At 42.7% G+C, this 20,303-nt stretch overlaps 1 protein-coding gene across 1 annotated transcript in view; it reads right to left on the bottom strand.

Annotated features, from left to right (window-relative positions):
• The window catches only part of col6a1 (collagen, type VI, alpha 1), an 82,107-nt gene extending 67,775 nt beyond the window's left edge, over positions 1-14,332 (bottom strand). The window contains exons 1-5 of the mRNA XM_068036125.1: positions 13,986-14,332; positions 13,365-13,494; positions 8,180-8,383; positions 6,508-6,667; positions 1,118-1,231 (exon numbers count right to left, since the gene is read on the bottom strand). Coding sequence (XP_067892226.1) covers positions 1,118-1,231; positions 6,508-6,667; positions 8,180-8,383; positions 13,365-13,494; positions 13,986-14,073 — 696 coding nt within the window. The 5' untranslated portion in view covers positions 14,074-14,332. The remainder of the gene's footprint in view (positions 1-1,117; positions 1,232-6,507; positions 6,668-8,179; positions 8,384-13,364; positions 13,495-13,985) is intronic.
• Between the last annotated feature and the right edge of the window lie 5,971 nt (positions 14,333-20,303).

Raw genomic sequence — 20,303 nt, 5'->3', positions numbered from 1 at the left:
TAAGTTTAACTTCCACCCTATAGAGACTGGAGGATACATTCGCTTGTAGAGGCTACAACTCTTTTGGGAATATTATCAAATATCAAATATAAATTGCACATTTTCTATTAGACCCAAATATTGTCAACTCTAATTTGAGAACAGTTTGAAGCACAGACAATTATGAAGAAGCTGCCGCCCAAATATTAGAACAATAGGATCATAGAAAAATTATGGCACAGGAGGCGGCCATTCAGCCCATCGTGTCTGTGCTGGCCGGATAAACTAGCTGCCCAATCTAATCTCACCTTCCAGCTAGTTTATGCGGCCAGCACAGACACGTTGGGCTGAATGGTCACCTCCTGTGCCCCAATTTTTCTTTGGTTCTATGATCTGTAGCCTTGCAGGTTACAGCACTTCAGGTGCATATTTGTCATAATAAGTGTATATTTCATGTGTAAACCTCTCCTGATATTGTATTAACAGTTTTTTAGTTAGTAGACCTTGTACTAAATAAAAGTTGCTTGGATTCTTCTCTTATTTGGAATTCTGCGTTGATAAAGATGAGGGATATCAGCGCTGAGACACCCAGTGTTAGTATCCCAGGTATAACACGGTTGGACTCAGAGAAACATTCCCTCTAGTCAACCCCAAGGACGGGTATTCGGTTGCCATCCTGGAAAGAGAGACCCCTGAATGAGACATTGTGACATTTCTCCAAGTACTACAGGAGCCATCCTGTAGTTCCCTGGAAGGGGGTTGCCAATTCAAGGTGGTTTTCTTTGATGACACCTCCTAGGTCCTGGATCGGGACTGACCCTAGCTCATTTCATATGGCACCATTGCTGCTTGGGATTATTTCATTTGTGACACTCAATGGCCAATGAATGGAGACCTTGATCACCATGCACAGGCATGTGGCATATCAGGACTTTCTGAAGGTGAAGTCCAGCATTGTAGCTTTGTGGTGAGAGACTTCTATCTACATTGGTACAGATGGGCCAAATTTATAAATGGGCACTGCCAGGAGCCCCAGTGGGAAACTAAGACTCCCTGCTGAGAGTTTCCATTCATAAAGTCAGACCTAAAATGCTCTTGTGAAATATATCCCCAAGATTGTAGAGCATGGAATACTCACGATTGTTTGGAGAATGCTTTCGATTGTATTGTTTAACTCCACCTCACTGAGAATAGTTGCTGTGTAGTTACGTCGATATCTGGCATCAGTAGCAATCAGATTGAGCCTCGCTTCCTGAAACAAAATTAAATTAATAATCTCAAGCTCGAGGGGAAAACATGGAAAACTCAACATTTTAATCTCGCATGTCACTGGTTCCCATTAGTTCATCTTTCACTACTCTTCATTGTAAGCTTATATCCTCTTCCTGTTTGTGTCTGCAATTCACAGCAGGAACAGCCTGAACACATAGTTCCTCAGGCTGGTCATAATAGCATTTATACTGGATCTGAATCCAATTTATAGACAAACAAGAGTTTCTTGTAAGCACAGCCTAACTGCATAATAAGAAGCCATGGTGTTTCCTTTGCTAAGATAAACCAGCTTTCCACACAATATGTTGAAATCAAGACACAAAGCACAGTTTATTACTATAATTCATTATTTTCATTGCCTCAAAGTTGTGGAACTCCTTATCCAGCTCACTCCCTCTGGCAATTGCCAATGTTATGAACACTCAAACTGGATGCTGCCTAAACATAATGCCCTGATTCACCTCATCTCTTATTCCACTCTTTTCAACCTTGTTGGCATCCTGTACTTTGGACTTCATTTACACATTAACATAGATGTATATTGGATCAGAGAAGACTACTGGGATCCATCTGACTTTTCTTAAGGTTTCTCACTTTTAAAAAAAAACAAGAGTGGTAAACAAAATCCTCGCATTTCCCCATTATCTACCTTCATTAGACTCCCATTGTTCAACAGTAGAAGGCAAAAGAGTGACTTGCTCCGGGCATCTCCTAATACTACTTTCTAACTACCCATTGAGAGTGCACTAGAGTGGCAGGGCATGCTTCTCTCCCTTTCCCGCTCCACAGTGGACTGCTTGAGGGCTGAAATCATTACAGCTTGGAACTGAACAATCCGCTTCAGTTTAGATTTTCTCTCTTGTGCCTTCTCCAAATACACATGTGCACATTCTTCCTCCTCTCTCCACCATGCTTTGTTTAAGGTGTGTTTCATTGTGCCACCTCTGCCTCGAACTCAATCCTTCCCAGGAGCTCTGAGCTGTGAAACTCCTTTTCCCCCTCAGTCTTTCCTTCCCTCTACAAACTAAAGGTCCTTAAGAAAGTTTTAGGTGACACCTAATCACAATGGCTTAATCTCGTTAGCTCTTTTCAATCTTGGTGTGTGTTGCAGTATAGGTTTTGGCCCTTGATATCTCAAGCCTACACCTCATTATTTCTACGAACATATGAACATATGAACTAGGCCCCTCGAGCCTGCTCTGCCATTCTACAAGATCATGGCTGATCTGTTTGTGGACACAACTCCACTTTCCTGCCTATTCCCAATACTCTTTGACCTCCTTGTTTGTCAAGAATCTGTCGAACTCTGCCTTAAAAACATTCAATGATCCTGCCTCCACCACTCTCCGGGGAAGAAAGTTCCACAGACTCACGACCCTCTGAGAGAAAGAAATTCTCATCTCTATCTTAAATGAGTGACCCCTTATTTTTAAACTGTGCCCCCTGGTTTTAGTCTCTCTCACAAAGGGAAACATCCTTTCAACATCCACTCTGTCAAGTCCCCTCAGGATCTAACATGTTTCAATAAGATCACCTCTCATTCTTCAAAACTCCAATGAATACAGACCCAACTTGTCCAACCTTTCCTCATAAGATAACCCTCTCATTCCAGGAATCAGTTGAGTGAACCTTCTCTGAACCGCTTCCAATGCAATTAAATCCTTTCTTAAGTAAGGAGACCAAAACTGTACACAATACTCTAGATGTAGTCTCACCAATTCCCTGTACAACTGTAGCAAAACATCTCTACTTTTATATTCCATTCCCCTTGCAATAAACAACAACATTACATTTGCCTTCTTAATCACTTGCTGTACCTGCACACTAACTTTTTGTGTTTCATGTATTAGGACACACAGATCCCTCTGCATCTCAGAATTCTGCAATCTCTCTCCATTTAAATAATATGTTGCTTTTCAATTTTTCCAGCCAAAGTGGACAAGTTCACATTTTCCCACACTATACCACATCTGCCAAATCTTTGCCCACTCACTTAATCTATCTATATCCTTTTGCAGACTCCTTATGTCCTCTTCACAACTTATTCTCCTACCTTTCTTTGTGTCATCAGCAAATTTAGCAACCATACTTTCTGTTCCTTTATGCAAGTCATTGATATAGATTGTAAATAGTTGAAGCCCCTGTTGCATTCCACTATTAAAGCTTGCCAACCTGAAAACAACTCATTATACCTACTCTCTGTTTCCTGTTAGCTAACCAATCCTCTATCCATGCCAATATGTTACCCCTTATACCATGGGCTCTTATTTTGTCTCGTAACCTTTGACGTAGCATCTTGTCAAATGCCTTCTGGAAATCCAAGTACACCACATCCACAAGTTCCCCTTTATCCACATTGCTTATTACTTCCTCAAAGAACACTAATAAATTAGTTAAACACAATTTCCCTTTCACAAAGCCATGTTGAGTCTGCCTGATTGCATTGAGATTTTTTTTAATGACCTGCTATTGGGCGGCACAGCGGCGCAGTGGTTAGCACCGCAGCCTCACAGCTCCAGTGACCCGGGTTCAATTCTGAGTACTGCCTGTGTGGAGTTTGCAAGTTCTCCCTGTGTTTGCGTGGGTTTCCTCTGGGTGCTCCGGTTTCCTCCCGAATGCCAAAGACTTGCAGGTTGATAGGTAAATTGGCCATTAGCAATTGCCCCTAGTGTAGGTAGGTGGTAGGGAAATATAGGGACAGGTGGGGATGTGGTAGGAATATGGGATTAGTGTAGCATTAGTATAAATGGGTGACTGATGGTCAGCACAGACTCGGTGGGCCAAAGGGCCTGTTTCAGTGCTGTATCTCTAAACTAAACTAAAAAAACCTCCTTAACAATAGATTCCAGCATTTTCTCTATGACAGATCTTAAGCGAAGTGGCCTGTAATTTCCTGCTTTCTGTCTTCCTCCTTTTTTGAATAATGGAGTTACATTTTCTATCCTCCAATCTGTTGGGATTTTTCCAGAATCTGGAGAATTTTGGAAAATTAAAACCAATACATCCACTATCTCAGCAGCCAATTATTTTAAGATGCTAGGATGAAGTCCATCAGGCCCAGGGGACTTGTCAGCTTTTAGTTTTAGTAATTTTCTCAGTACCATTTTCCTGGTGATGGTAATTATTTTAAGTTCCTCCCTCCCTTTCAACTCTTAGAGTCACAGAGTCATAGAGAGATACAGCACTGAAACAGGCCCTTCGGCCCACCGAGTCTGTGCCGACCAACAACCACCCATTTATACTAATCCTACATTAATCCCATATTCCCTACCACATTCCGACCTTCCCTTAATTCTCCTACTACCTACCTATACTAGGGGCAATTTACAATGGCCAATTTACCCATCAACCTGCAAGTCTTTGGCTGTGGGAGGAAACCGGAGCACCTCGATTCACAATTATTTCTGGGATGTGATTTGTATCCTCTACAGTGAAGACAAATGCAAAATATCTGTTCAGTTCCTCCACCATTTCCTTATTTTCCATTATTAATTCCCCAGGCTCACTTGCTAGAGGGCCAACACTCAGCTTACTTACTCTTTTCCTTTTTAAGTACCTGTTAGAAACTCTTACCATCCATTTTTATATTTCTAGCTAGCTTTCTCTCGTACTCTAATTTCTCTCTCATTATTCTTTTAGTCATTCTTTGCTGTTTTTGATATTCTGTCCAATCTTCTGACCTGCCAGTACTCTTCACTGAATTGTATGCCATTTCTTTCAATTTGATACTATCTTTAACTTAGCCACGGATGGTGCGTCCTTCTCCTAGAGTCTTTCTGACTGGAATGTATCTTTTCTGAGTGTTATGAAATATCTCCTTAAATATCTGCCACTGCATCTCTACTGACCTATCCCTTAACCTAACTTCCCAGTTTACTTTAGCCAGTTCTGTCCTCAAACTCTCTTGGGCCCCTCCCTGCTGCCAGGAGTGGCAGATTGTTTTCTCTCTGTGGCCACCTGCACAACTCCATTATCAGTCAGTGGGATTTATAGCTCCCGGTAGCTCCCATCAATGCTTCCTTCTCTTCTTAAAGTGCTTCACTTCACACTGAGGCCGAGAATTGGCAAAATTCACCTTCAAACAAAGATTCAAAAGCAGGAGTCAAACCCACATACTCCAAATGCTCTGCTGCTAAACTTTGAGGCTCTAAACTGTTAGTAACATGGATGCAAGTGCTGGGCCACAAAGTGTTGCACCAGTTTATGCATTCACTGGCAATAGCAATGATTCTTAGCTCAAATATAGGACAGGTTAGCACTCCCACTACACTGGTCCATTGATGAGGCTAAGCTTAGGGCTTTAGAGGAGTGCTTTTTATTTGCACCAGTGTGGCTTTCTTATGGCTTCTCTGAATTATATCTTCCCAGTTATCCGTGAACCTGTGGGAAACCACATAGGGTGGGATTGGTGTCACATGCAGGCCAGACTGGCTAGAGCTGGCAGGGGCCACGGTTGAGCTTTTAACACCAGTCTGGTAGCTTTTATGGTCATTTTTCTGGTACCATCCCGAAATCACCAGATTTATTGAATTCAGTTTGCGGATGTGAACTCCTGCATTATGGGTTTTTACCCAGTACCATAAGCACTAGTTTACTGCACCCTGTCAGTTCGTTAAAGTTAGGTTTGCATTTGCTTTGAATTTTTGTGTTCACTTTCTGCTTTAACACGATTTATCGCTTTATTGCCACTATTACATGTGAGCACATTTAAGATTGTTTAAGGTTTACAAGGATGATACCAGAACAGAGAGGTTATACCTCTCAGCAAAAATTGAACAGGCTGGGATTCTTTTCTTTAGAAAAGAGAACGCTGAGGGATGAACTAATAGAGATCTTTCAGTTTATGAATGGGTTTGACAGGGTCGACGTATAGAAGATGTTTCCACTTGCATCGGAGTTCAAAACTAAGGGTCATAAATATAAGATAGTCATTAATAAATTCAATAGGGCATTCAGGAGAAACTTCTTTTCTCAGACAGTGGTTAGAATGTGGAACTCACTACCACATGGAGTAGTTGAGGCAAATAGCATTTAAGGGGAAGCTAGATAAGCTCATGCAGGAGAAAAGGGGAAAAAGAATATGTTGATAGGGTTAGATGAGGTATGGTGGCAGGAGACTCATATGGAGGATAAACACCAGCATAGACCAGTTAGGCCGAATGACCTGTTTCTGTGCTGTAAATTCCATCTAAAACTACATGGCGTGCTTAAGTAACAGAGAAGGAAAGATTATACCATGAGCAATTATAGACGTACTAGGTGATCTGGCGTGATGGCCACAGAAAATATCTTTATCCCCTGGTTCTTTGCATCAGACGCTGCATTGTCTAACCCTCCACATGGCTCCTTGTATCCTTCGATTGGGTGTCCATCTGTTACTACAATCATGTATTTGTTCTCCCGGTGATGAGAGCCACTAGAATGAGAGACATTTTATGTTGTTTATATTATCTGTTTGCTTCTCTGCAAGTGTAAAGATACAAGAAAAGCCTGAATATCCGTGGTTCCTCTGGCCTGCCATCTCATTGTCCACCAGAACTTCTTAACAAATGAAAGGGCATCCAATTTGAAATAAAATAGAGACATTCACAATGGAGATTGGGTGAACCATTGCTAGCCCACTGGGGGTGGGGAAATGTCCCAACCATAATCAATCTCCAGTGCCATCTTCTATACATGTCTACCTGCTCATGGTTGTGATATATCAATTGAAATGAACCTCTGACCAACGTGGCCTGGACTGTCCCAAGGTCCATCAGAAGCAATCAAAGATCAGCTGGAAAAACATAGATTTCCACGCATCATTAATAATCTTTCTTTTACAAATGGGAGAAGTGTATTTGTCAGCATGTTGATGATGTGGTGCTATCGTTCAACAAAAAACAGAGCTTCAGCCTAGCCCTTACAGATGCATGAAGAAAGGCTGACTGTCGCCACTCTCCTCAGCTTTTCTTTACCACGCAAAGCAATATACATTATTCAAGTAACCTGTGCACAATGGATGACCACTTACAAAGGTGTTGAAGGAATAGAGGGGTGAGGATGAACCACTGTCTTAAAGACCACAGGTTCAATCGAACACTGGGATGCATTCATAAGGACTTTGATTACAAGTTAGCAGAAGTTATTTTGTTAAGTCATAACTCATTGGTAAGATCCCACTTGGAATGTTCTATCTTATTTGGGGCAACTTAGCTGTAAAAGGGCAGTGTTGTATTGAAGATGGTCCGGGGAAGGGTGACAAAGTTAATTCTGGGATTCAAACTGCAGAAGTACGGAACTGGACTGAGAAAATTGAACCTGCACTCATCTTGAGACAATAAAACCAAGATGGGGCATGATCCAGGTCTTTAACCATCTAGAAGAATATTACATAACGTAGAAAGTGCCAGGTGGCCATACGACAAACTCATTGATCCATATATTACCCTATTTTTGCAATGCAATGGTTACTATGTTAATGAACTCCTTTAAAGAACAGTTGGGAAATATTTGGTGGAAAATGGTTTGAAGATTATAGGGGTACGGATGGGTATGTAGAGGGGATGCTCCTATATATAGAACAGAACCTAGACCTAGCACCAAGACCTCTGGCATTGATGACTGCACTGATCTGATAGTGAGAACCAATGTGGACATAGCCCCAACATAACCCATCATAGCAATAATGGCACATCTCCCTGGCACAGTAACTGTTGGTTCTCTTTGACAACAGCATGCGTACAGCATTGGTATAAGTACCCCAAACTAAGGGCAGTACAGTTCTGATGTAACCTAGCTACTGACATCATTAGAGGTTCAACATTGAAGTGAAACCCTTGTGCTGTCACTGACCTTGAACCCACAGAGAGGCTGCATTTGCACAGGAAATTAAATGTGTATTTCCCCGTCTTATTCCCCAATAGTACAATTCTGAAAGTACCCTTACCCCAGCAGAAGCTCTTCGGCTCCGTCCCGTATGGCACAGTCTGTGTATGTGCCTTTGCCAATGTAAGCCATTTGATTGACGTTCTCAATCATAGCTTTCTTTTCACTCAGACTCATAAAACGGAGAGGGTGGATCTTCTTCACGATGTCACTGTAGTGTAGCGCTCCAGCATTCCATTCCAGTGTCTGATCACAGCGGTAATACCTGAAAAAGACAGAATCCTCGTGTTATTCACATCAGTTTCTTCTGCCCCATTATCCACTTGTCTTCACCTTACGAAAAGCGCCTTTGGGGAGCATTTTGAATTTGAGCGCAGTCCCTGGGAATAAAAATAGTGAGAGAGAAAGAAAGAGAGAGAGAGATGTAAAGCAGGCTGCCAATTCGCGATGATCTGTTTTACACTTACGCACAAAGTCAAGATTACTTCCTCCACACACCGATGGGGGTAAGTTCCACTTTTGTTGATAGACTAAAATGGGCGACATTAACGCAATTGTACCCGGGCAAGGAGTCAGAAATAGATGATGGGACATGTGAGAGATTATTAATAACACTTCTGACAACCTACAATTATACTGCAGGATGTAGGACCTTGGCCAATCGTGGGTTTCACTTGCTCAGGTACACCAGTATGATTAAACCGGGTTAACAATTGCCTTAAAATGAATGCATGGAGGGACATTATGCAAACGCAATATTCAGTGCAGCTACCATAGCAACCTAAGGCCACAGTTAACAAAAAACTGAAATTGTATTAGTGATGCATTTAAGATAATACTAATGCAGGCTGGGGAGTTGTTGATGGACCTTGATCCTTGCTTATACTGAGAAAATTTCTCTATAAGAAAATCCTAACCATATGGAAGGGTCTTTGCTGGAGCAAACTAAGTCAATCCCACTGCCCTGCTTGCTCCCTTAGGTCTGCCTTTGTGTCAAAGATCTATCCTATTTTCCTTTAAAAGATACAATTGTCTCTGCCTCAACCTGTCCCTTATGACAGCCTGTTATGCAAAGAAATTTCTCCTAACCTCTCTCTTCAATCTCTTTGTGTCTTATTTTATAGATGATCTGTTTTTGTCATTGATTCCCCAACCACAAGAAATAGCCTTTCCCTATTCGCTCTACTGAAACCTTCCATAACTTAAAAATGCCTATTAAATCTCGACTTAGCCTTCTCTGCTCCAGTGGGAAATAGGAACATAGGAACAGGAGGAGGCCACTCAGCCCCTTTAGCTCGTTCCACCATTCAGTTAGATCGTGGCTGATCTGTGCCTTAATTCCATTTACTGCCTTGATTTCTTATCTCTTAATACCTTTACCTACTAAAAATCTATCAATTTTCAATTGCCCCCCAGCCTCAACAGCTTTTTGCTTATGCTAGTATCCCAAGTCTTTCCTCATAACTGTCATTTCTTATTTCTGGTATAATCCTGGTGAACTTACATTGGGCTGGAATTTATACTGTCGCCGACGAAAACAATGGCGGCCCACCCATACGGGCCACACACCGTGATATTAAATGCGGTGGCTCATTTAAATAGCCGGGGAAGACCCGCCCACCCTGATGATGTGCGCAGGCGCTGATGCCATTTTTAAAGGGCTTTGAGCCCTACCATTCAATTTAAATATTTAAAGAGAGATTGATTTAAAAAAATTAAATCAATTAATCTTGCCCCTCTTCCCCCTCCCAATAACCATGGATTTAATAACCTGCCCTCTCCCCACCAAAACACTGACCTTGTACATCTGACTTCCCCCCCCCCCCCCCCCCACCAACGTGCATCAACTATCAACTTTACAGAGCCTCGATTTAATGTCCCATCCAAAAGACAGCACTTCTGCCAGTGTAGCATTCCTTCAGTACTGCACTTGGGGTGCCAGCCTAGGACTTTGTGCTCAAGTCTCTAGAGTGAAACTTTAACCCACAATCTGTTGACACAGAGGGGAGAGTGCTACCCACTGAGCCGTGGCTGATTCTGATTAAAGTAAGTGAGTACTCCAAGGTAGCAGGAATCAAATCATCATAAAATCTCACCTTCTGACAAGGATCATCATTTATGAATGGGAACAAGAATCAGATAGTCATCTTGTGGATTGAGGATTGAACAGCTAGTTTAGTTTACGAATGGGGCACAGAGTGCCAAAACTGCCACTGGGCATGGGAATTCTTCCTGCTCAGCTCTAGTTAACCCCGCCAGCTAGTGGTCTAATAGAGTGGTAGCCCTAAGTGGGCCAACAGTTGGAATCTCTGTGGTGGAAACTGCATGACTTCAACTGGTTAAACTCCAGCAGGACTCCTGTGCACACCTAAACCTTGGCTTGTATGAACCTGAGCTGCCTCATTGTAATATCTGGCCTCGTTCTTACAGGGTTATCTGGGACATATATAAATTCTATGGAGACTCTGGATGTGTCAGACACTAAGCAAACCAAAACAAGTCCTTTACTCAGCTTATAACTTACCATCCCACCATAAAACAGAAGCAAGTAAATGTCAGGCTCTGTCTAATATCTAATGGCCCTCCAACAACTTTCACTTTTTAAAAATTCATTCTTAGGATTTGAGCATGACCGGCAAGGCCAGCATTTATTTCCCATCGCTAGTTGCCTTTGAGTAGATGGTAGTGAGTCACATTGTTAACCGCAATACTAGAGTTGGGCTATTTGTTTTCAACATAATGACTCATGCACAATGCCTGTGTGCTTTTTTGATAAGTTCTCCCAGTGGGTGAGTCTCCCTGCTTGGAATTCAGTGCTCCCCAACAAGCAATGAGACAATAACCAAATCATCTATATTTAGATGCGGGATAAATATTGCCCAGGAAGAAATCCCCTGCTCTTCTTCAAGAGCATGCTATGGGATCATTTATATCCACCTCAGTTTAATCATCTGAATGACAGTACCTCTGACAAATCAGCACTCCTTCAGTGCTGGCCTAGCAACTCCATGGAACAGGTCTTGAACCCATAACCTTCTGACATAGGTACTACCCACTGAGCCACTACTGACACCTAATAAGCTCAATTAGCAATGCTTTCACCAACAAATGTTTGTGAACTTGGATTTCAGATTCCAAGGGTTTAATCGCAAGACCTAAATTTGTTATTCTTGACTGCCGTACCAGCACAGACACAATGATCTAAGGTTGATGCTGCACAGTAACAAAACCTCCCAGAACAGAGTCACATTGGACACTCAATAAATTGGATAACATACCAGAAACTGCCACACACACCTTGAGAAGATCATTTACTAACCAGATGGAGCGACATGTTATTTTCTACCTTGAGATAACACTGAGTGAAGTTTCATTGTGAAAATAACAATCTCACGATAAAACTGGTTCTCAGCCAGGTTTAAAACACTGTAAATTTAGAGGCTCGTGTAGTATTTCAACATACTGCAAATAGGAAATGACCTCAAGGTGTCTTGTGCACCCTTCACAGAACTGGCAATAATTACCCTGCAGCATTTCTGAAGTAGTAATGTGTCAGCTGTGGCTCAGCGGGTGACCCTCTTATATCTGAGTTAGAGAGCTGTGGGTTCAAATCTGACTCGCAGGGACCTGAGTGCCTAAATCTAGGCTGACATTCTAATTGTAGTACTGACGGAGTCTTGGCTGTCTCTCACATGAAATGTCAAATCCAGGCCCTGTATACTCGCCTGCTGCAAAAGGTTCTGTGGCAGCAGTGAAAGAGCTATAGCAGGGTTTGTCAGGGCCAATATTTATTTCTCAATCAACATCACTTCAAAGCAGATTTGTCAGGCGTTATCACATTGCAGTTTGCTAACCAGAGGGCACAGATTTCAGGTGGTTGGAGAAAGAGCCAGAGGCAAGATGAGGCGAATTTTCTTTTACTCGGCATGTATTTAATCTTCAGTGCAGTACCTGAAAGGTAGTGGAATCAGATTCAATTGTAACTTTCGAAAATGAATTCGAAAAAGACTTGAAGGAGAAAAAAATTGCAGGGCTATGGGGGAATAGGGCTAAATAAATAGCTCTTTCACAGGCATGATGGGCCAAATGACCTCCTTCTGTGCTATTATGATCCTATGATTACAACAGTGACGACATTATTTTTAAAAAGTACGTTTTTGGCTATAAAAGGATTTAGGACGTCCTGAGTTCATGAAAGGAACTTTCTAAATGCTAGTTCTTTTGACTTTGATTTCTATGGTGTTAGTATGCACATTGTTTTGATTAGCATTGAAACTTTCCATAAGACAATTTACTGTAGCAACAATTTTCTTTTCACATTGAGAGATCTGTAGGAGAACTAGTAGGGCATGTGGTTTGTTATCCCCTTTCAAATGCTTGGTTTTCATTGCTCCAACATTGGCGGCCATGTCTTCAGCTGCCTAGGCCCTAAACTTAATAATTCCCTCTCTGAACTGCTCCATCTCCCTCTTCTCCTTTAAGACGCTCCTTAAAATTTACCATGTTGACCAAGCTTTTGACCACCTGTCCTAATATCTTCTTACGTAGCTTAGTGTCAAATTTTGTCTGATTATGCTGTGCAGTGCCTTGGGATATACAAATGGAAGTTGTTGTTATCAGCCAATGTTTTCACTAAAATAAAAGCAAAATACTGCGGGTGCTGTTCCTAGTTCCGAAGAAGGGTCACTGACCCGAAACCTTAACTCTGCTTCTCTTTCCACAGATGCTGCCAGACCTGCTGAGTGGTTCCAGCATTTCTTGTTTTTATTTCAGATTTCCAGCATCCGCAGTATTTTGCTTTTATTTCAACGTTTTCACTGCCTTGATGCCGAACTGTGGGGCCCAGGCCACAAATGGTGCTGCATGTGTTAAAGGCAGCAGCCTGTATGATTTGCCACCAGCCCTGCTTAATAGATAGCATCACAATTAAAATGGCCATTTGGCCACTGGCAGCAGATTCAAATCGTCTCCCATCAACAGAGAATAATGCCATTATTGCTGTCACATCAGGAAGGAAGCAATGCGACGGGGAGAGATCACAAAAGGGATATACATGTATAGATAGATAATTTTAAAATATGGAAATAATTGGAGAAAGAACCAGTTTAATTGAAGGTAGCCATTCTCACCCAAGCTGCAGCACCACCTTCAGATGCAACAGGAATTACAAGTAGTCACTTCTTCCCATTTTTGCTATTTAGTTCGGACAAGTACAGCGACAGGATGTAATAACAAAGAATAATTACCAGTTGTGCAACTTGTCGACAAAATTTGTGGTGAACTTCTTGACAAGATCTACAAGGGATCCATAGGGCTGGACTCTTAAAGCGACACTCTCGGATGTGTCCAGCACAAAGAATAGATCGACAGGGCAATCTGTGAAAACAAGGGAATGATAGGAATACCTGACACTTGGAACATATCAAGGTTAGGCTTAAAGCTGTCACCCTCTTAAAGCTTCAGCAAAATTGCTTTGCTGAAATTTGCAAATGAATCATCACCCCTGTTGAGATACAAGTAATTATTTCTACCTTTTTGTATAACTTGTAAATCTGATTGTTTTACACTGGAGAGAAACCCATAAACAAACAAGACATGTTAAGAAACATGGAATAGCAAAAGGGAATCACCCACAACAGGCACAAGGTTTCAACATCATGTCTTAGTTTTTATTTTACACACTTTAAGTCCAGTTTGCAAGTTAAAAGTTGCATGCTTTAATGAAGAAAGTGCAATAAGAATTCACTTAATGTTGATTTCACAGGACCTCCTGTATTAAATTTAAACCAAAGGCAATCTGTTATTTCTAAAGAATTCTTTTACGAACAGGTCAAACTTTCTCTGTGAAAAAGACTGGAAGCACCCACCTGAATGATATCCACGGTCCTGTTGTGCCAGTAGAAAGTTCCATGTGGAGCAAAGTTGGAACAGGAGGAATAATATTCTCAAAGCCATGGCTTCCACTGCTGTAGTGGGCTTGTGTGCTGAGCACACGGTGAGTGAGGGAGAATCTAGACAGAGAAAAGGGCAGTGAGAGCGGCGAAGAGGCTGAGAAAAGGAGTTGAAGTCTTCGTCTCTGCTTCAGACAGAGATCAACTGCGAAGTAGGCTGGCCCTAAGCAGCCAGCCAGGAACTAGGAATGGGATAAAAGTATGTGGTCTCCATACAGCTGTGTGAACTATCCAGCTGCCAACAGCTTTACTCCAGTAAAGTAACTACCCTCAATTTTTACAGGCTAACCGACAAGTTTGTGTTTTGCAAACACATTTGAAACATACATATCTATATGTTCATTAAACAAATGTGAATTTTTAAAAATTTAATCTGCAAGAATTCAGTGTCGGGAACCCCCCTTAATCCCCCACCCCTTCAAAGACACGCCCATCAATGTTGGCAGTTATAACTTGCAGTGCACTATAAGCATGTACATGTGGATCTAGACTTAAACAGGCTGTTGTTCTGTGTGAGAGACTTAAACTGGCCCCATCACCACCCCTACATCACTGGACGTATTTCCGTGGAGAGGCTGTTTCTACAGGAGAGTCAGTAACCAGAGGACACAGATTTAAGATAATGGGGAGAGATGCAGCGAGATGTTATGCGCTGGAATGCACTGCCTGAAAACAGAGTTAATAGTAACTTACAAAAGGGAATTGGATGTAGGCTTGAAAAAGAAAAATGTACAGAGTTATGGGGAATGATATGGGAGTGGGCCCAATTGGATAGCTCTTTCAAAGCAAAGGCAGATGGGCCAATGGGCTGTATGATTCAGTGACATTGGATTCTGCGACTTTTACCAATTTTATTCTCACATATCCAATGCACTTGCACTAATGTAATTTCAGGCTGCTGTTAATGCTGCAGTCAGAATGCTGCTGTTTTAGGAGTGGGGAAAAGCCATTAAAATCGACAGGCTCATCCTTCCATGATAGATCAACCCTCCCTCACCATATTCTCCTCAGCTCCTCCTTTCTACACATTGAAACCAAAAAAGGCAAAATAGTGCGAATGCTGGAAATCTGAGGAAAAGTCACCAACCTGAAACATTGGTCCCAATAGTTATGGGGAGACAGGGCTGCAGCATGGTAGCTGGGGTGGGAGGGAGGTGGTGGGTGAGCTCGGAAGCCTCATTTAAATATTATAATGAACTGATCCTGCCTCTCTGAGATGGGACTCATGCATGTCTTGCACCCCATTGCCATAAACATGGCAGCAGGCAGCGTACGCAGCAGATTGGGGTTGTGTTTCACAATTTTTAATTTTTAATCCCCTCCTGACCCTCTCCTGTCTGTCATAGGGTGGTGGGGGAGGGGATGTGGTGGTAAATACTGACCTCACAACCTCTGTTGGCATAGAAACTGGCCATTCAGCACAACTGGTCTATGCCAATGTTTATGCCCCATGCTAACCTCCTCCCACCCCTCTTTATCTAACCTGATCAGCCTAACCTTCTATTCCTTTCTCCCTCATGTACTTATCTAGGCACCTTGTATATGATCAGTTTTAGCTCAGATGGTTGCACACTCGCTTCTAAGTTAGAAAGTTGAGGGTTTAAATCCTACACGAGGATTTGGGCAAAAAAGTCAAGGCTCTCACTCCTGTGCAGCACTGAGCAAGTGCTGCACTGTTGGAGGTGTTGTCCTTTTGGTGAAATGTTTAATCAAGGCCCTGTCTGCCCTCTCCAGTGGATGTAAAAGATCCCAGGGCACTATCTTAAGGAACAGCAGGGGAATTCTCCCTGGTGTCCTGGCCAATATTTATCACTCAATCAACTTCACAAAAAACAGATTATCTGGTCATTCTCCCCTTGCTGTTTGTGGGAGCTTGCTGTGCGCAAATTAGCTACTGCATTCTTTTTTATTCGTTCGGGGGATGTGGACAACGCTGGCTCTGCTAGCATTTACTGGCCAGCCCTAATTGCCCTTGGGAAGGTGGTGGTGAGCTGCCTTCTTGAACTGCTGCAGTCCATGTGAGGTAGGTACACCAACAGTGCTGTTAGGAAGGGAGTTCCAGGATTTTGATCCAGCGACAGTGAAGGAACGGTGATATAGTTCCAAGTCAGGATGGTGTGTGGCTTGGAGGGGAACTTGCAGGTGGTGGTGTTCCCATGCATCTGCTGCCCTTGTCCTTCTAGGTGGTAGAGGTTGCGGGTTTGGAAGGTGCTGTCTAAGGAGCCTTGGTGAGTTGCTGTAGTGCATCTTGTAGATGGTACACACTGCTGTCACTATGCGTCAGTGGTGGAGGGAGTGAATGTTGGAGATGGTGGATGGGGTGCCAATCAAGTGGGTTGCTTTGTGGGATGGTGTCAAGCTTCTTGAGTGTTGTTGGAGCTACACCCATCTAGGCAAGTGGAGAATATTCCATCACACTGCTGACCTGTGCCTTGTAGATGGTGGACAGGAATTGGGGAGACAGGAGGTGAGTTACCCGCTGCAGAATTCTGAATTCTGAGCCTCTGACCTGCTCTTGTAGCCACAGCATTTATGTGGCTGGTCCAGTTCAGTTTCTGGTCAATGCTGATCTCCAGGATGTTGATAGTGGGAGATTCAGCGATGGTAATGCCATTGAACGCAAGGGGAGATGGTTAGATTCTCTCTTATTTGAGATGGTCATTGCCTGGCACTTGTGTGGCGTGAACGTTACTTGCCACTTATCAGCCCAAGCCTGAATGTTGTTCAGGTCTTGCAGCATCAGGACACGGGCTGCTTCAGTATCTGAGGAGTTGTGAATGGTACTGAACATTGTGCAACATCAGCGAACATCCCCAATTCTGACCTTATGATGGCGGGAAGGTCATTGATGAAGCAGCTGAAGATGGTTGGGACTAGTACACTACCCTCTAACAACCACAAACATCTTCTTTTGTGCTACATGACAACAAGGATTAAACTTCAAAAGTACTTCCTTTGAGACATCCAGTGGTCATGAAAGGTGCTATATAAATGCAAGTGTTTCTTTAAATGCACTTACATTCTTTGCCTCAACTACTCCTCTGGTAGCGAGTTCCACATTCCTGGGTAAAGAAGTTCTTCATTTGTCTTTGGGTTTTGATCACAGACACGAGCACCTAAATTTCTGTTATGATCAGGTGTGGAGGGGTCGAAAGGCTCCCGTCCTGTCCCTCTCCTTTTTTGTCTGCTGCATCTTTATTTCTTTTAAGCGGTGCATAAGCTTACCAATCAGTGAATGTTTAACCCTTTCTGTGCTATTATCATAAATGAACCAATTGGACAGATTTTTTTGAGTTTAAACAAGAAAGTGGTTAGTTTATTGTACTTAAAACTAAAACCCGATCTAACTAAACTAATAAACTACACTCCAGCTTTCACACACACACACACACACACAAAGAATCACACACACACAAATAGGTTACAGGATAGAGAAAAATAGATTGGTTGGATTAGAGTCCAGAACAATAAAATCTGTGGAGTCTGGTATTTCAGTTGTCTTCTGGATGAACTCTGTGGCCCTGAGGTTTCTGGCCGCTAGATGTGGCCAACTGTTTGAGGGTTTTCTTGGAGACAGTGATGCAGATGGTTTTCTTCCTGGGTCTCTGTCTACTGCAATGAGTGGCTTGGATGATTGCAGCCAGTAGGCAGGGTTTGAACTTGCAAGGTTGCCTGGAGAGAGAGAGAGATAGTAATCCCACTTGGGTCCTTCATTGGTCAATTTCAGGTGCTTGTCTGTCTGTAGAGAGAAGGAGTGGATAATTTGACACAGATGGTGAGTGTCACATGATGGCCCAATGTATTCTCTCATTTGCAATTTAATTAGATCAGGTCTAAGAATTCCAATATCTCTCAGGGTCCCATTGTTTCAGTGATTACCCTTTGAGTGGTCCATCGCCACCAGCGTTAATGTTCCCAAGAGTGCCTTTAATGTCTTGTTAATGAAGTTAGGGCAGGTAGCCCATTCAAAATTCTCAGGCCATTGTTCTGGTTGGAGATTTACTAGACTTACATCGCCACCTCAATATATTGGAATGTAGGATATTTCGATGCAAATTGCAGTGGCCATTTTAGCTGATAGCAGTCATCTTTTATCGGTTCTTAGTCTCCTGTTTCTTTTAAAGTTTAATTCAGGTTTCCAATCGATGGATTAAAAAAGCATCATTCAGCATAGCACATGTTCATGACACCTCCACACAATGCGGAATGAAATGTAATGACAGGAGCATTTCATTATAAGATTGTAGGTACAAAAGAGAAACTGTACACACACATTCATCTTCAAACACTCACTTCTCAATCTCACACTGCCATAGCTATGCTCTGGTTTAGTTTTCATGATTCTGCGTTGAGTTATACTCTGGATAACATATCAGCCATCACATTGTTTTTTCCTGAAATGTAGGTAATTAGGGATGAATGGGTCTTTTTCCGAATGGCAGGCAGTGACTAGTGGGGTACCGCAGGGATTGGTGCTAGGACCCCAGCTATTCACAATATGTATTAATGATTTAGATGAGGGAACTAAATGTAATATCTCCAAATTTGCAGATGACACAAAACTGGGTGGGAGGGTGAGCTGTGAGGAGGATGCAGAGAGGCTTCAGGGTGCTTTGGACAAGTTGAGTGAGTGGGCTAATGCATGGCAGATGCAGTGTAATGTGGATAAATGTGAGGTTATCCACTTTGGTAGCAAAAACAGGGAGGCAAATTATTATCTGAACAGCTATAAACTGAGAGAGGGGAATATGCAGCGAGACCTGGGTGTTCTCGTACACCAGTCACTGAAGGTAAGCATGCAGGTGCAACAGGCGGTAAAAAAGGCAAATGGTGTGTTGGTCTTCATAGCGAGAGGAGTGGAGTCCAGGAGCAGGGATGTCTTGCTGCAATTATACAGGGCCTTGGTGAGGCCACACCTGGAATATTGTGTGCAGTTTTGGTCTCCTTATCTGAGGAAGGATGTTCCTGCTATAGAGGGAGTGCAGCCAAGGTTTACCAGACTGATTCCTGGGATGGCAGGACTGATGTATGGGGAGAGTTGGAGTCGGTTAGGAGTATATTCGCTGGAGTTCAGAAGAGTGAGGGGGGATCTCACAGAAACCTATAAAATTCTAACAGGACTTGACAGGGTAGATGCAGGAAGGATGTTCCTGATGGCAGGGGAGTCCAGAACCAGGGGTCATAGTCTAAGGATACGGGTAAACCTTTCAGGACTGAGATGAATGAGGAGAAATTTTTTCACCCAGAGAGTGGTGAGCCTGTGGAATTCACTACCACAGAAAGCAGTTGAGGCCAAAACATTGCATGTTTTCAAGAAGGAGTTAGATATAGCTCTTGGGTCCAAAGGGATCAAAGGGTATGAGGTGAAAGCTGGAACAGGTTACTGAGTTGGATGATCAGCCATGATCATAATGAATGGTGGAACAGGCTCAAACGGCCGAATGGCCTACTCCAGCTCCTATTTTCTATGTTTCTATGTTTTCAAGTGGTAGGGTTCCAAAAGCAGGCTCCATCAAAATTCTGATTTTTGAATTTCCCCACAAAGTTTAAAGGATTATGGCCGGTATAGACTATCGTCTCTCTATATCCATTTTGGATATAGATCTCAAAGTGCTGGACAGATAGAAACATTCCTAGCGTTTTCTTTTCCACAGTGGAATACCTCTTTTGGTGTTGGTTTAATTTGTTGGAGAAGTAACTAACTTGTCTTTCAATGCCTGACTCATCATCTTGAAGAGGTCGGCCCTAGTTCACTAGCATTAACTGCTACTTTAAATGGTTCATTAAAATTTGAAGCTTCCAGCACCGGTTAATTGGTTAAGATGGCTTTTAGCCTCTTGAAAGCTCTTTGGCACCTCCCTGACCACACTACCTTTGCTTCTTTCTGTAATAAGTCTATCAATAGGGTGGCTATAGTGCTGAAGTTTGGGACAAACTTGCTGTAAAACCCACACATCCCCAAAAATCGCATTATTCCTCGTTGGGTCGTGGGGATGGGAAAAATCCATCCTCGCCTGTACTTTTGCTGCTCTGCGCAGCACTCGCCCCCTGACCTACAACATGCCCTAGGTAGGTTACTTGAGTTTTAGCAAACTCACTCTTTGCAAGCTTTACCAATAGGTCAGCTGACTGTAACCTTCGGACAAGGGCTTCTAACTGGTCTAGGTGGTCCCCCCAGGTGTCACTGTACACTAACTGATCATCCAGGTACACTACACAGTTGAGTAGGCCCGC

This window comes from Heterodontus francisci, chromosome 7 (genome assembly GCF_036365525.1).
Source record: "Heterodontus francisci isolate sHetFra1 chromosome 7, sHetFra1.hap1, whole genome shotgun sequence".
NCBI classification, from domain to species: domain Eukaryota; kingdom Metazoa; phylum Chordata; class Chondrichthyes; order Heterodontiformes; family Heterodontidae; genus Heterodontus; species Heterodontus francisci.
Note: the sequence above shows the minus strand (reverse complement) of the source record. Positions and strands in the feature narration are given on the sequence as shown.